This window comes from Rana temporaria, chromosome 12, assembly GCF_905171775.1.
Source record: "Rana temporaria chromosome 12, aRanTem1.1, whole genome shotgun sequence".
Lineage (NCBI taxonomy): Eukaryota > Metazoa > Chordata > Amphibia > Anura > Ranidae > Rana > Rana temporaria.
In genome coordinates, this window is record NC_053500.1 from 145239457 (window position 1) to 145253960 (window position 14504).

The 14504-nt window shown below is 49.7% G+C and overlaps 1 protein-coding gene across 1 annotated transcript; it reads right to left on the minus strand.

Moving 5' to 3' along the window:
- Window positions 1-741: 741 nt before the first annotated feature.
- Window positions 742-10255, minus strand: LOC120919096 (Golgi apparatus membrane protein TVP23 homolog B-like). The gene is made up of 7 exons (XM_040331102.1): window positions 10143-10255; window positions 6526-6608; window positions 6220-6364; window positions 4233-4322; window positions 4010-4138; window positions 2835-2963; window positions 742-1227 (listed from the first exon to the last, which is right to left on the minus strand). The coding sequence occupies exons 1-7, from the start codon at window positions 10152-10154 to the stop codon at window positions 1195-1197; spliced, it is 621 nt and encodes a 206-aa protein (XP_040187036.1). The 5' UTR covers window positions 10155-10255; the 3' UTR covers window positions 742-1194.
- Between the last annotated feature and the right edge of the window lie 4249 nt (window positions 10256-14504).

Here is a 14504-nt window from a genome sequence, read left to right on the forward strand (position 1 = left end):
TTAGGGTCCCGATTGGAGTCTCTCTTTATACCATTTTATTATTATATGGTGCTAACAGTTTGCACATTGCTTTATTGGAGTCTTTATACCAGACTCCTCATCAGAACCCCCCCCCCTTATTTCAGGGTCCCGATTGGAGTCTCTCTTTATCCCAGACTCCTCATCAGAGCCCCCCCATTTCAGGGTCCCCATTGGAGTCTTTTTATACCAGACTCCTCATCAGACCCCGCCCTCCCCCCCCTATTTTTCCAGGTCCAATTGGAGGGAATCCCCCACCTACATCAATGTGTAACCTTACTTTGGAGGGTTATACATTTACGCCACATTTTGTTCCTTATGGTCGGTGTTCCCCTTTAGGGAGATTTCCTCTGAGATCCTGTGTGGTCACCGGGATAGAAAGGTGAAGGTTTGGCGAGTTCCACCTTAAATAAATGTTTGGCCAACCTAATCCTTCCCGACAAGGACAAGCCATGTTCACTGCGTATCTTACAGCGCCATCTGCTGGTTCTGTGCCATTACCGCTGGAGGTTCATGAATAGCTGGGAACCAAACAATAGGGATCAGACTCAAAACTGCCAACCTGGGTGGGGGGGGGGGGGGTTCAAGAGGTTAAAATAAATACCAAAATATTAGGCGAATTGTCCCATCGGCCTTCCTAAAAAAAATAACATTCAGCCTCGTCCAATCAGGTCCAAGTTCTGTCGTCAGACATTGAAGCTCATAAAACCGGGAAACGTTTGCGAAAGAACATTTAAATTTTTATTGAATTCTTTTTTTTCCATAAACAGGTCATTGTAATTTATAACTCCTCTATAAATAGATATTTACAATCCTTATCCACAAACCAAAAACAATTTCTATTTGTTAAGGAGGAAATTTGTAAAATTTAGGAAAAAAAATAAAAGCCACAAAAAAATAAAATAAAAAAAACAAACCCCACCCCCCCACAGAACGGTCACCTTGGTAAAACGGGTGATGTCAAATCTTCAAATGTTTCGATCTGCCAGGGAAGAGGCGCCGATCCTCAGTGTGGGGGCGGGGCAGAGATTGTGTACAAGTCTCTTATTTTACAGCCAAAATTAGGCCGATAATTTATTTTTTATTTTTTTTGTAGTAAGTAGTGATGATAAAAAAAAAAAAAGTCCCCCTTCTGCAGTAAAAATAGAAATTGTTGAGTATTTTCCAAAGTGAGGGCTAAGATTCCGCCTGGGTGTTCCTTGAAAATGTCTGAAAAGCAGAACGACAGGGTTTAAAAATTAAAATAAAAATTCACTTTAAAAATCGGTTCAAAGTTCAAGATGATGATATAGAAATGGAGAAAGAAATTTGTCCCCGGGCTCTCGCAGCAAAACTGACCCCCACCCCTTATTTTTATCCCCTCTTCCCGCACCAGATCATTCAAGTCCTGTTAACATTTATTTTTGGAACTTAATGCTGCACAAAACATTTAACAGTGTCATTTTATGAGATAATTTATGAGGGAGTGTTTAGGGGCAGGGCAACTGGAGAGCGAGAGAGAAAGAGAGCAAGAGCGAAAGAGAGCAAGAGAGCAAGTGCAAAAGAGAGCAAGTGCAAAAGAGAGCAAGTGCAAAAGAGAGCAAGTGCAAAAGAGAGCAAGTGCAAAAGAGAGCAAGTGCAAAAGAGAGCAAGTGCAAAAGAGAGCAAGTGCAAAAGAGAGCAAGTGCAAAAGAGAGCAAGTGCAAAAGAGAGCAAGTGCAAAAGAGAGCAAGAGCAAAAGAGAGCAAGAGCGAAAGAGAGCAAGAGCGAAAGAGAGCAAGAGCGAAAGAGAGCAAGAGCGAAAGAGAGCAAGAGCGAAAGAGAGCAAGAGCGAAAGAGAGCAAGAGCGAAAGAGAAAGAGCGAAAGAGAAAGAGCGAAAGAGAGCAAGAGCGAAAGAGAGCAAGAGCGAAAGAGAAAGAGCGAAAGAGAAAGAGCGAAAGAGAAAGAGCGAAAGAGAAAGAGCGAAAGAGAAAGAGCGAAAGAGAAAGAGCGAAAGAGAAAGAGCGAAAGAGCGAAAGAGAAAGAGCAAGAGAAAGAGCGAAAGAGAAAGAGCGAAAGAGAAAAAGAGAAAGAGCAAGAGAAAAAGAGAAAGAGCAAGAGAAAAAGAGAAAGAGCAAAAGAAAGAGCAAGAGCGAAAGAAAGAGCAAGAGCGAAAGAAAGAGAGAGCGAAAGAAAGAGAGAGAGCGAAAGAAAGAGAGAGCGAAAGAAAGAGAGAGCGAAAGAAAGAGAGAGCGAAAGAAAGAGAGAGCGAAAGAAAGAGAGAGCGAAAGAAAGAGAGAGCGAAAGAAAGAGAGAGCGAAAGAAAGAGAGAGCGAAAGAAAGAGAGAGCGAAAGAAAGAGAGAGCGAAAGAAAGAGAGAGCGAAAGAAAGAGAGAGCGAAAGAAAGAGAGAGCGAAAGAAAGAGAGAGCGAAAGAAAGAGAGAGCGAAAGAAAGAGAGAGCGAAAGAAAGAGAGAGCGAAAGAAAGAGAGAGCGAAAGAAAGAGAGAGCGAAAGAAAGAGAGAGCGAAAGAAAGAGAGAGCGAAAGAAAGAGAGAGCGAAAGAAAGAGAGAGCGAAAGAAAGAGAGAGCGAAAGAAAGAGAGAGCGCGAGAGAGAGAAAGAGAGCGAGCAAGAGAGAGAAAGAGAGCGAGCAAGAGAGAGAAAGAGAGCGAGCAAGAGAGAGAAAGAGAGCGAGCAAGAGAGAGAAAGAGAGCGAGCAAGAGAGAGAAAGAGAGCGAGCGAGAAAGAGAGCGAGCGAGAAAGAGAGCGAGCGAGAAAGAGAGCGAGCGAGAAAGAGAGCGAGCGAGAAAGAGAGCGAGCGAATGTATGCAGCAAAGCCTTAGGCCACGGCACTCACCTGCTTGAGGAACTGCCCCCCCAGGTAGTTGCTGGCGATACTGGTCAGGTTTTTTGGAGAACCCACTTTACACTTGATGTAGCCGTAGAGGTTTGCGCCTTGAAGGGTGACGCCCATAATGACAACAGCCTGGAAGAAAAAACAGCCAGCGAGTATATAAGAGGTACTGCAATATTCCAAGTAGTTCACCGGAAAAAATATTCTGTACTTAAAAAAAAAAAAAAAAACACAACATCCAGTCATAAACAGTCTGTCCACCGGTATTAACCACTTGGCGACCATGGAGGTCATATGACGTCCTGGGCTTTGTGGGGGGGGGATGTCTGTATGATGGGGGCAGCTCAAGGCAGCATTCAGATATTGCCGGTTTCAGACGGCGCTTCCCTCCACCATAAGAATGATCACAGTGGCTGTTCCACCGCTCAATCGTTCTTACAGGCGGCAAGAGGAGACGTCCCCCCCCCCCCCCCTCGGTGCTTCTACCGACTCACCTGTGCGGGAGGAGGAGGAGGATGAGGAGGATGAGGATGATGAGGAGGAGGAGGAGGAGGAGGAGGAGGAGGAGGAGGAGGAGGAGGAGGAGGAGGAGGAGGAGGAGGAGGAGGAGGAGGAGGAGGAGGAGGAGGAGGAGGAGGAGAAGGAGAAGGAGAAGGAGGAAGGAAGGAAGGAAGGAAGGAAGGAAGGAAGGAAGGAAGGAAGGAAGGAAGCCTGTCATTGTGTATACACCCACATGTGTGACTCTATAGTCACATGGGCTGCTCAGATGTGATAGGGAGGAAATGCTCAGCATAGAAACTCACTGAAAACCTGAGCATGTGCGGAGCTGCCACCACAGCTCTGCACAATCCCAGGCTGCATTTGGGACATGGACAGAAGGGGGCGATAGAGAGCAGCAGGATCAACCAGGATTATTGCAGAAAAGGAATCTCATAGTGATGAGTGAGCATGACAAGCGTGGAATACACACCATTTATTCCTCCGAACAGCGGAAGTTCCATTTTTGGGTGGAATAGAGCGACTCCCCCCCCCCGAGTGAAGCGGTTACTTCCCATTGGACAAGTATTTAGCACGCTCCTTCACAGGGTGCCAATCATGGCATTGGGGCAGTTTGGTGGCAGGGGCGCCCGTACCACCGACAGCCACGGTACCCGGAGATGCCGGCTTCTCTTACTCACCAGCCACTTCACTTTGAATGAGAAGAGGGCGCTGAACGCAAAGATGACCCAAATGATAGGACAAGTGACGAGACCCAACCAGAAGATCCGGGACTCGGCGTCGGAGGCGCTCTTCTTTCCCTGACCGGCCTTTGAAGGGACACAACAAGGATCAGCGATGGTGAGGATATTCAGATCTACAACCCGATCCCGCCCTTCCGTACAACCCATCGGCTCCTCCTACCTTCCTGGACTCGTACACCCAATGGCTCTTCCCGTCATCGTCCACCTGGTTCCACCACCGCAGACCCACCATCAGTCTTCCTGTGATGTTCTAGGAGGGGAAGAAGAAGAAGAAGATCGGCTTTATGGATCGAAACTAGAAAACCGATCAATCGAGCGTCACCACGTTATTGGAGCGCAACACAAAGGAGGTTCTGCTGCAGTCATATGGAGGAGGAGCTTCACACCCAAGGAGGGACATCGCAACTGGAGTGACACCGGGGCTCCTCCCAGGCGCCAGGTCACCATGGCAACTAGAAATCGCATCCTGGGTTCACACCTTCGTACTGAAATCCCCCCCCCATTGACTTCAATGACAAAAAAAAAAAAAAACATTGGGGTAGATTCAGGTACGGGCGCGCACTGCTACGGCGGCGCAGCGTACCGTTTTAACGCTACGCCTCCGTAAATTACTGGAGCTACACTTCACTCACGAAGCATTTGCTCCGTAATTTGCAGCGGCGTATCGTAAAAGGGGCCGGCGTAAGCGTGCGTAATTTAAATGATCCCGTAGGGGGCGTGGATCATTTAAATTAGGCGCGTTCCCGCGCCGAACATACTGCGCATGCTCCATCGGGAAATTTTCGTTGCGGTAAATGACGTCGCAAGGACGTCATTTGCTTTGCCGTGAACGTAAATGGCGTCCAGCGCCATTCACGATCCACTTACGCAGACGACGCAAATTTCGAAAATCGCGACACGGGAACGACGTCCATACTTACCATTGGCTGCGCCTCCCAATAGCAGGAGCAGCCTTACGACGGAAGCGACGAACGCAAACGACGTAAAACTCGAACGCCGGGCGCGCGTACGTTTGTGAATCGGCGTGAGCATGTAATTTGCATACTCTACGCTGACCACTATGGGAACGCCACCTAGCGGCAAGCGTCAGATTTCACCCTAAGATACGACGGCGTAAGAGACTTATGCCAGTCGTATCTTAGGCTGCAGTCGGCGTATCGAGCTTTCTGAATACAGAAAGTAGATACGCCGGCGCTACTTAGCAATTACGCTGCGTATCTATGGATACACAGGCGTAATTGCTACCTGAATCTACCCCATTGGCTTCAATGCAAAAAAAAAAAAACATTGGCTTCAATGCAACCAATCCCCCCCCCCCCATTGACTTCAATGCAAAGCCCCCCCCCCCATTGACTTCAATGCAAAGCCCCCCCCCCCCCATTGACTTCAATGCAAAGCCCCCCCCCCATTGACTTCAATGAAAAAAAAAACACCCCAATTAACTTCCATGCAATACACACCCCCCTTTGACTGCAATGCAAAAAACAAATACCCCCCCCCCCCCAAAAAAAATTCCCCTCCTAGTACAAAAAACCCTCAAATCACCCCCTCCAAGCACAAACCTCCCCCCAGATTTCCCCTCCTAACATAAATACCCCTAAATCATCCCTGCTAGCACAAATATCATCCCCCCCCCCAAAAAAAAAAAATGTATAATAATAATTCCCCTCCCCCATTCTGAATCCACCCTCCCAGTACATATTCCCCCCCTCTAACCCCCCCTCCTAGCACGACCCCCCCCCTCCTAACATAAATACCCCACCAATCATCCCTAATAGCACAAATCCCCCCCCCCCCAGAAGAAAAAAAATCCCCTCCTAGCACAAAATGTTCTCCCCCTACCGTATCACCTCCTCTGGCACAAATGCCCCCCAAACTCCCCTCCCAGTACAAATCCTCCTCCTCCAACCTCCCGCCCAATACAAAGACCCCCCAAATTACCATTCCTAGCAACCCCCCCCCCCCCATCTAGAGCAATACTTATCCCAAAAAGCAAAACCAATAAAAAAAAACACCAGAAGAAAACGCAATTTGCGGTAAAAAAGGACGCCAATTTTATTTGGGCGCAGCGGCACACGACCGCGCAATTGTCAAAGCGACGCAGTGCGAATCGTAAACAATGGCCTGGTCATGTAGGGGGGGCTCACCTTGACCGCCCAGAAGTCACATGACAGGAGGAGGATGATGGTGACCATGCAGGCGATGAAGCTGCTGGAGACGAGCTCACACAGGATGTACACCAGGATGGCGCTCACCCGGAAGAAGAGGTGGAAGAACGATGCCAGGGGGTGCCTGGGAAAGAAGAAGAGAAGGTTAAAGGGCGACACCCATTGGGGGAGGGGCTTGTGTGGTGACACACCCCCAGGGGGCGGGCCCATGACGCCCTGGGATCACAGGAAGTAGGGTGAATCCCGCCACATCTCAGGAACGGATATTTTTTTTATTCCACTTACTTTATTTTCTTTTGTTTCGGCCGCCGCGTGTTTTCTTCATCCGCATCGAAGAGAGAGACGTCCTCCGTCTCATCCAGACTGTCCTACAAAACAGAGGAGCAATCACAGAGGAGCAATCACAGAGGAGCAATCACAGAGGAGCAATCACAGAGGAGCAATCACAGAGGAGCGATCACAGAGGAGCAATCACAGAGGAGCAATCACAGAGGAGCAATCAGAGAGGAGCGATCAGAGAGGAGCGATCAGAGAGGAGCGATCACAGAGGAGCGGGGGAGGGAACCAATCAGAGAGGAGCGATCACAGAGGAGCGATCACAGAGGACCAATCACAGAGGAGCAATCACAGAGGAGCAATCACAAAGGACCAATCACAGAGGACCAATCACAGAGGACCAATCACAGAGGACCAATCACAGAGGACCAATCACAGAGGACCAATCACAGAGGACCAATCACAGAGGACCAATCACAGAGGACCAATCACAGAGGACCAATCACAGAGGACCAATCACAGAGGACCAATCACAGAGGACCAATCACAGAGGACCAATCACAGAGGACCGATCAGACAGGAGCAATCACAGAGGAGCAATCACAGGGGACCAATCACAGGGGACCAATCACAGGGGACCAATCACAGGGGACCAATCACAGGGGACCAATCACAGGGGACCAATCAGAGAGGACCAATCACAGAGGACCAATCACAGAGGACCAATCACAGAGGACCAATCACAGAGGACCAATCACAGAGGACCAATCACAGAGGACCAATCACAGAGGACCAATCACAGAGGACCAATCACAGAGGACCAATCACAGAGGACCAATCACAGAGGACCAATCACAGAGGACCAATCACAGAGGACCAATCACAGAGGACCAATCACAGAGGACCAATCACAGAGGACCGATCAGACAGGAGCAATCACAGAGGAGCAATCACAGGGGACCAATCACAGGGGACCAATCACAGGGGACCAATCACAGGGGACCAATCACAGGGGACCAATCACAGGGGACCAATCAGAGAGGACCAATCAGAGAGGACCAATCAGAGAGGAGCGGAGGAGGGGAGCGATCAGAGAGGACCAATCAGAGGGAACCAATCAGAGAGGAGCAATCACTCGCATGGATTGCGGTTCTCGCCATACAAGTCCCATCACCCCCCCCCCCCAGAGAACTACAAGTCCCATCACCCCCCCCCAGAGAACTACAAGTCCCATCACCCCCCCCCCAGAGAACTACAAGTCCCATCACCCCCCCCCCCCAGAGAACTACAACTCCCATCACCCCCCCCCCCAGAGAACTACAAGTCCCATCACCCCCCCCCCCCCCCAGAGAACTACAAGTCCCATCACCCCCCCCCCCCAGAGAACTACAAGTCCCATCACCCCCCCCCCCAGAGAACTACAAGTCCCATCACCCCCCCCCAGAGAACTACAAGTCCCATCACCCCCCCCCCAGAGAACTACAAGTCCCATCACCCCCCCCCCAGAGAACTACAAGTCCCATCACCCCCCCCCAGAGAACTACAAGTCCCATCACCCCGCCCCCCCAGAGAACTACAAGTCCCATCACCCCCCCCCCAGAGAACTACAAGCCCCATCACCCCCCCCCCCAGAGAACTACAAGTCCCATCACCCCCCCCCCAGAGAACTACAAGTCCCATCACCCCCCCCCCCCAGAGAACTACAAGTCCCATCACCCCCCCCCCCAGAGAACTACAAGTCCCATCATCCCCCCCCCCAGAGAACTACAAGTCCCATCACCCCCCCCCCCCCCCCCCAGAGAACTACAAGTCCCATCACCCCCCCCCCCCCAGAGAACTACAAGTCCCATCACCCCCCCCCCCCCCAGAGAACTACAAGTCCCATCACCCCCCCCCAGAGAACTACAAGTCCCATCACCCCCCCCCCCAGAGAACTACAAGTCCCATCACCCGCCCCCCCAGAGAACTACAAGTCCCATCACCCCCCCCCCCAGAGAACTACAAGTCCCATCACCCCCCCCCCCCCCAGAGAACTACAAGTCCCATCACCCCCCCCCCCAGAGAACTACAAGTCCCATCACCCCCCCCAGAGAACTACAAGTCCCATCATCCCCCCCCAGAGAACTACAAGTCCCATCATCCCCCCCCAGAGAACTACAAGTCCCATCATCCCCCCCCAGAGAACTACAAGTCCCATCATCCCCCCCCCCAGAGAACTACAAGTCCCATCACCCCCCCCCCCCCAGAGAACTACAAGTCCCATCACCCCCCCCCCAGAGAACTACAAGTCCCATCACCCCCCCCCCCCAGAGAACTACAAGTCCCATCACCCCCCCCCCCAGAGAACTACAAGTCCCATCACCCCCCCCCCCAGAGAACTACAAGTCCCATCACCCCCCCCCCCCCAGAGAACTACAAGTCCCATCCCCCCCCCCCCAGAGAACTACAAGTCCCATCCCCCCCCCCCCCAGAGAACTACAAGTCCCATCACCCCCCCCCCCAGAGAACTACAAGTCCCATCATTCCCCCCCCAGAGAACTACAAGTCCCATCATTCTCCCCCCCCCAGAGAACTACAAGTCCCATCATTCCCCCCTCAGAGAACTACAAGTCCCATCATTCCCCCCCCCCCAGAGAACTACAAGTCCCATCATTCTCCCCCCCCCCAGAGAACTACAAGTCCCATCACCCCCCCCCCCAGAGAACTACAAGTCCCATCATTCCCCCCCCCCAGAGAACTACAAGTCCCATCATTCTCCCCCCCCAGAGAACTACAAGTCCCATCACCCCCCCCCCAGAGAACTACAAGCCCCCCCCCCCCCCCCCCCCCCAGAGAACTACAAGTCCCATCACCCCCCCCCCCCAGAGAACTACAAGTCCCATCACCCCCCCCCCAGAGAACTACAAGTCCCATCACCCCCCCCCCAGAGAACTACAAGTCCCATCACCCCCCCCCAGAGAACTACAAGTCCCATCCCCCCCCCCCCAGAGAACTACAAGTCCCATCATCCCCCCCCAGAGAACTACAAGTCCCATCATCCCCCCCCAGAGAACTACAAGTCCCATCATCCCCCCCCCCCAGAGAACTACAAGTCCCACCACCCCCCCCCCCCCAGAGAACTACAAGTCCCATCACCCCCCCCCCCAGAGAACTACAAGTCCCATCACCCCCCCCCCCCAGAGAACTACAAGTCCCATCACCCCCCCCCCCCCAGAGAACTACAAGTCCCATCACCCCCCCCCCCAGAGAACTACAAGTCCCATCATTCCCCCCTCAGAGAACTACAAGTCCCATCATCCCCCCCCCCCAGAGAACTACAAGTCCCATCATCTCCCCCCCCCCCAGAGAACTACAAGTCCCATCATTCCCCCCCCCCCCAGAGAACTACAAGTCCCATCATTCTCCCCCCCCAGAGAACTACAAGTCCCATCATTCCCCCCTCAGAGAACTACAAGTCCCATCATTCCCCCCCCCCCAGAGAACTACAAGTCCCATCATTCTCCCCCCCCCCAGAGAACTACAAGTCCCATCCCCCCCCCCCCCAGAGAACTACAAGTCCCATCATTCTCCCCCCCCAGAGAACTACAAGTCCCATCATTCCCCGGTAGGGCCCGGTTCTCACTCACCTGCCGCATCATAATATATCACCTCACAGCTCAGCACCGACTTCCGGGACACGACTCACTTCCGGCATCCGGAGTCCAACGCGCCCCCGACTCGTGCACGCGCAGACGGGAGGAGCGCAAAAGCGAGAAACGCCCTTTCCTCCCTCTAGGGGCGGGGCCGCAAGGAAGAACGGCCCTCCCACCTTACTACAGATTTATATCTCCTCCCACCTTTCAGCACTCCAATATGAGGGAGGGCGGGGCGTGTGAAAGGGCCGAGCGCGGGGGGCGGGACAGTGGGAGGAGAAAAGGTGTGAAGTGGGCGTGGAACTAAGCAATAATAATATATTGTTATGAGATGTGAGCGGCGCCCCCTCCCGGTACAAAATATATCGCCGGAGATTTCTGTCCTCAGCATCCGGGCCGCTCTTCATTCCTCCCTATATATCTTCATTCATCTTCATTCCCCTTCATTCCTCCCCATTCCTCTTCATTCCTCCCCATTCCTCTTCATTCCTCCCCATTCCTCTTCATTCATCTTCATTCCCCTTCATTCCTCCCCATTCCTCTTCATTCATCTTCATTCCTCTTCATTCCCCTTCATTCACCTTCATTCCTCTTCATTCACCTTCATTCCTCTTCATTCATCTTCATTCCCATTCACTCATCTCCTTTCACCTTCACTCCTCTTCATTCCTCTTCATTCATCTTCATTCACCTTCATTCATCTTCATTCCTCTTCATTCCTCCCCATTCATCTTCATTCCTCCCCATTCATCTTCATTCCCCTTCATTCCTCCCCATTCCTCTTCATTCCTCCCCATTCATCTTCATTCCCCTTCATTCCCCTTCATTCCTCCCCATTCATCTTCATTCCCCTTCATTCCTCCCCATTCCTCTTCATTCCTCCCCATTCATCTTCATTCCCCTTCATTCCCCTTCATTCCTCCCCATTCATCTTCATTCCCCTTCATTCCTCCCCATTCATCTCCATTCCCCTTCATTCCTCCCCATTCATCTCCATTCCCCTTCACTCCTCCCCATTCATCTTCATTCCCCTTCACTCCTCTTCATTCCTTCCCATTCATCTTCATTCCCCTTCACTGTTCTTCATTCCTCTTCATTCATCTTCATTCCTCCCCATTCATCTTCATTCCCCTTCACTCCTCTTCATTCCTCTTCATTCCCCTTCACTCCTCCCCATTCCTCCCCATTCATCTTCATTCCCCTTCACTCCTCTTCATTCCTCTTCATTCCCCTTCACTCCTCCCCATTCCTCCCCATTCATCTTCATTCCCCTTCACTCCTCTTCATTCCTCTTCATTCCCCTTCACTCCTCTTCATTCCTCTTCATTCATCTTCATTCCTTCCCATTCATCTTCATTCCTCTCCATTCATCTTCATTCCTCCCCATTCATCTTCATTCCCCTTCATTCCTCCCCATTCATCTTCATTCCTCCCCATTCATCTTCATTCCTCCCCATTCATCTTCATTCCTCCCCATTCCTCCCCATTCATCTTCATTCCCCTTCACTCCTCTTCATTCCTCTTCATTCCCCTTCACTCCTCTTCATTCCTCTCCATTCATCTGCATTCCTCCCCATTCATCTTCATTCCCCTTCATTCCTCCCCATTCATCTTCATTCCTCCCCATTCATCTTCATTCCTCCCCATTCATATTCATTCCTCCCCATTCATCTTCATTCCTTCCCATTCATCTTCATTCCTCCCAATTCATCCCCATTCATCTTCATTCCCCTTCACTCCTCTTCATTCATCTTCATTCCTTTTCATTCATCTCAATCTCTCTTTCTTCCTCCCCCATCCTTCTTCATTCCTTCTTATTCTTCTTCATTCCTCTCTGAGTGATTCTGTTTCTTTTTTTAGATGGAGATCACATGGTATATACCTCAAATATCAGAGTCCCCCTTTATATCAGAGTCCCCCTTTATATCAGAGTCCCCCTTTATATCAGAGTCCCCCTTTATATCAGAGTCCCCATCACCCCACCAGAGCCCCTACTTACATCAGATTCCCCATCATAGTCCACCTTATATCAGGGTCCCTATCAGAGTCCACTTACTGTAGAGTCCCCCTACATCAGCTTCCCCATCAGATTCCCTCTTTATCAGGCTCCCCATCGGAGTCCACTTACACCAGAGCCCCCCCCCCTTATATCAGAGTCCCCATTACCCCATCAGAGCCCCTCCTTACATCAGAGTTCCCATCAGAATCCTCCCTTACATCAGAGTCCCCATCAGAGTCCTCCTTATATCAGGGTCCCCATCAGAATCCTCCCTTACATCAGAGTCCCCATCATAGTCCTCCTTATATCAGGGTCCCCATCAGAATCCTCCCTTACATCAGGTTCCCCATCAGAGTCCTCCTTATATCAGGGTCCCCATCAGAATCCTCCCTTACATCAGAGTCCCCATCAGAGTCCTCCTTATATCAGGGTCCCCATCAGAATCCTCCCTTACATCAGAGTCCCCATCATAGTCCTCCTTATATCAGGGTCCCCATCAGAATCCTCCCTTACATCAGGTTCCCCATCAGAGTCCTCCTTATATCAGGGTCCCCATCAGAATCCTCCCTTACATCAGGTTCCCCATCAGAGTCCTCCTTATATCAGGGTCCCCATCAGAATCCTCCCTTACATCAGGTTCCCCATCAGAGTCCTCCTTATATCAGGGTCCCCATCAGAGTCCACATACATCACCCCACCCCCCCCTCGCTTATATCAGAGTCCCCCCCCCCAGAGTCCCTCCCCACATTATTGCCTTGCTGGTTGTATTTTCTGCTGGTTTATTTTTTTTACCAACGTCTTCTAACCGGTCACGTGGAGTCGTCTTCGCTGACGTGATAACGCCGCTCCGCCCTCCGCATACATTCCATATAAACGGAAGTCGCTGTGGTGGCTCCTCCTCATAGGGGCGGGGCCATGACAACCTGCATTAGTCCTCAGCCTTCACAGAGTCATTTAGACCCCTTTCACACTGAAGCGTTTTTACAGCGTTTTAGCGTTAAAAATAGCGCTATCAAAACGCTCATAAAACGCTCTCCATGCATCTCAGTGGACCCTTTCACACCAAGTCCTGCAAGCAGCATCTTTGGAGCAGCTTTTGGGCGCTGAAAAAAAAAACGCTCCAAAAACGCCCCTCTCCATTGAAATGAATTGAAAAGCGCTGTAAAAACGCCTTACCAATTTACACTGAGGCGCTGCAAAAACGCCCCAAAACGTGAGGGTCTTAGCGGAGCTTTACCAGCACATTGGGATTGCAGGTGAGGCTTCGCTCTAATAACGCCCCGGTGTGAAAGGGGCCTAAATCCAGGAGACTGAGGACATCTTGTGGCCAAGAAAAGGCACTGCAAGGGACAGCTCCGGTTCTTATTTTTTTTTTTATAAAAATGAAGTCTGGCCCGGCATTGGCCATCACCGATTATTCGTTAGTGTAGGAAGGTTATATTAAAGGCCAGTTTCCCCCAAAATTTAGTGTGTGTGAAAATGGCAACATTGTGATATTTTTATATTCAGACAAAATTTCATGCACATGTCTTCCTGGAAAAATGACACAAAATGTATTTTTTATTTTTTTTATTTTAATTCACATAAAAAAAATCCCTTTCATGTAAACTTGTCGTTCATTTAGGAGATTTTGAAATAAGGACAAACCTCATATTTACCAAATCCAACCAGAGCAGGAAATTGTATTAGGGACTCTCTAGATTAAAAAAAAAATATATATATAAAAAAAAAAATATATATACATACACACACACATACAGTATATATATATACTTACAATATATATATATATATATATATATATATATATATATATATATATATATATATATATATATATATATATTTTTTTATATATATATTTTTTATATATATATTTTTTTCTAAAGTAGAACTATAGGCAAAACTATTTTTTTTTTTTCATTTTAAATAGAGTAATGGAGGGTTATAACCCCTGCAAAATAAATTTTTGCCCTCTTTGTCCCATTGGGGAGATTCGCCTTCACTTCCTGTCCCTCAGCTAAAACAGGAAGTGAGAGGAAATCTCCGGAAAATTAAGGTAATCCCTCGGGGGGACCCCCCAGGCCCCCAGAACCAGTGTCCCCATTGGAAGATTTCCCCTCTACTACTTTCCTGGGGACAAAACCAAAATTTGGGGATTTTCTTTGACTTTCATTTTCAAGGAAAATTGTAAACAGGAGAAATATGGAGAGTAAATTTCTCTATAGGGGCACAGACAGCAAATAAAAAATAAATAAATAAAATGACAGGGGGGTCTAATCCCTCTCCACTCGTTTTGCCTTCAGTTATACTATTTATTATTTTATTCTTATGATTTCCACTGTTATGTTAATTAA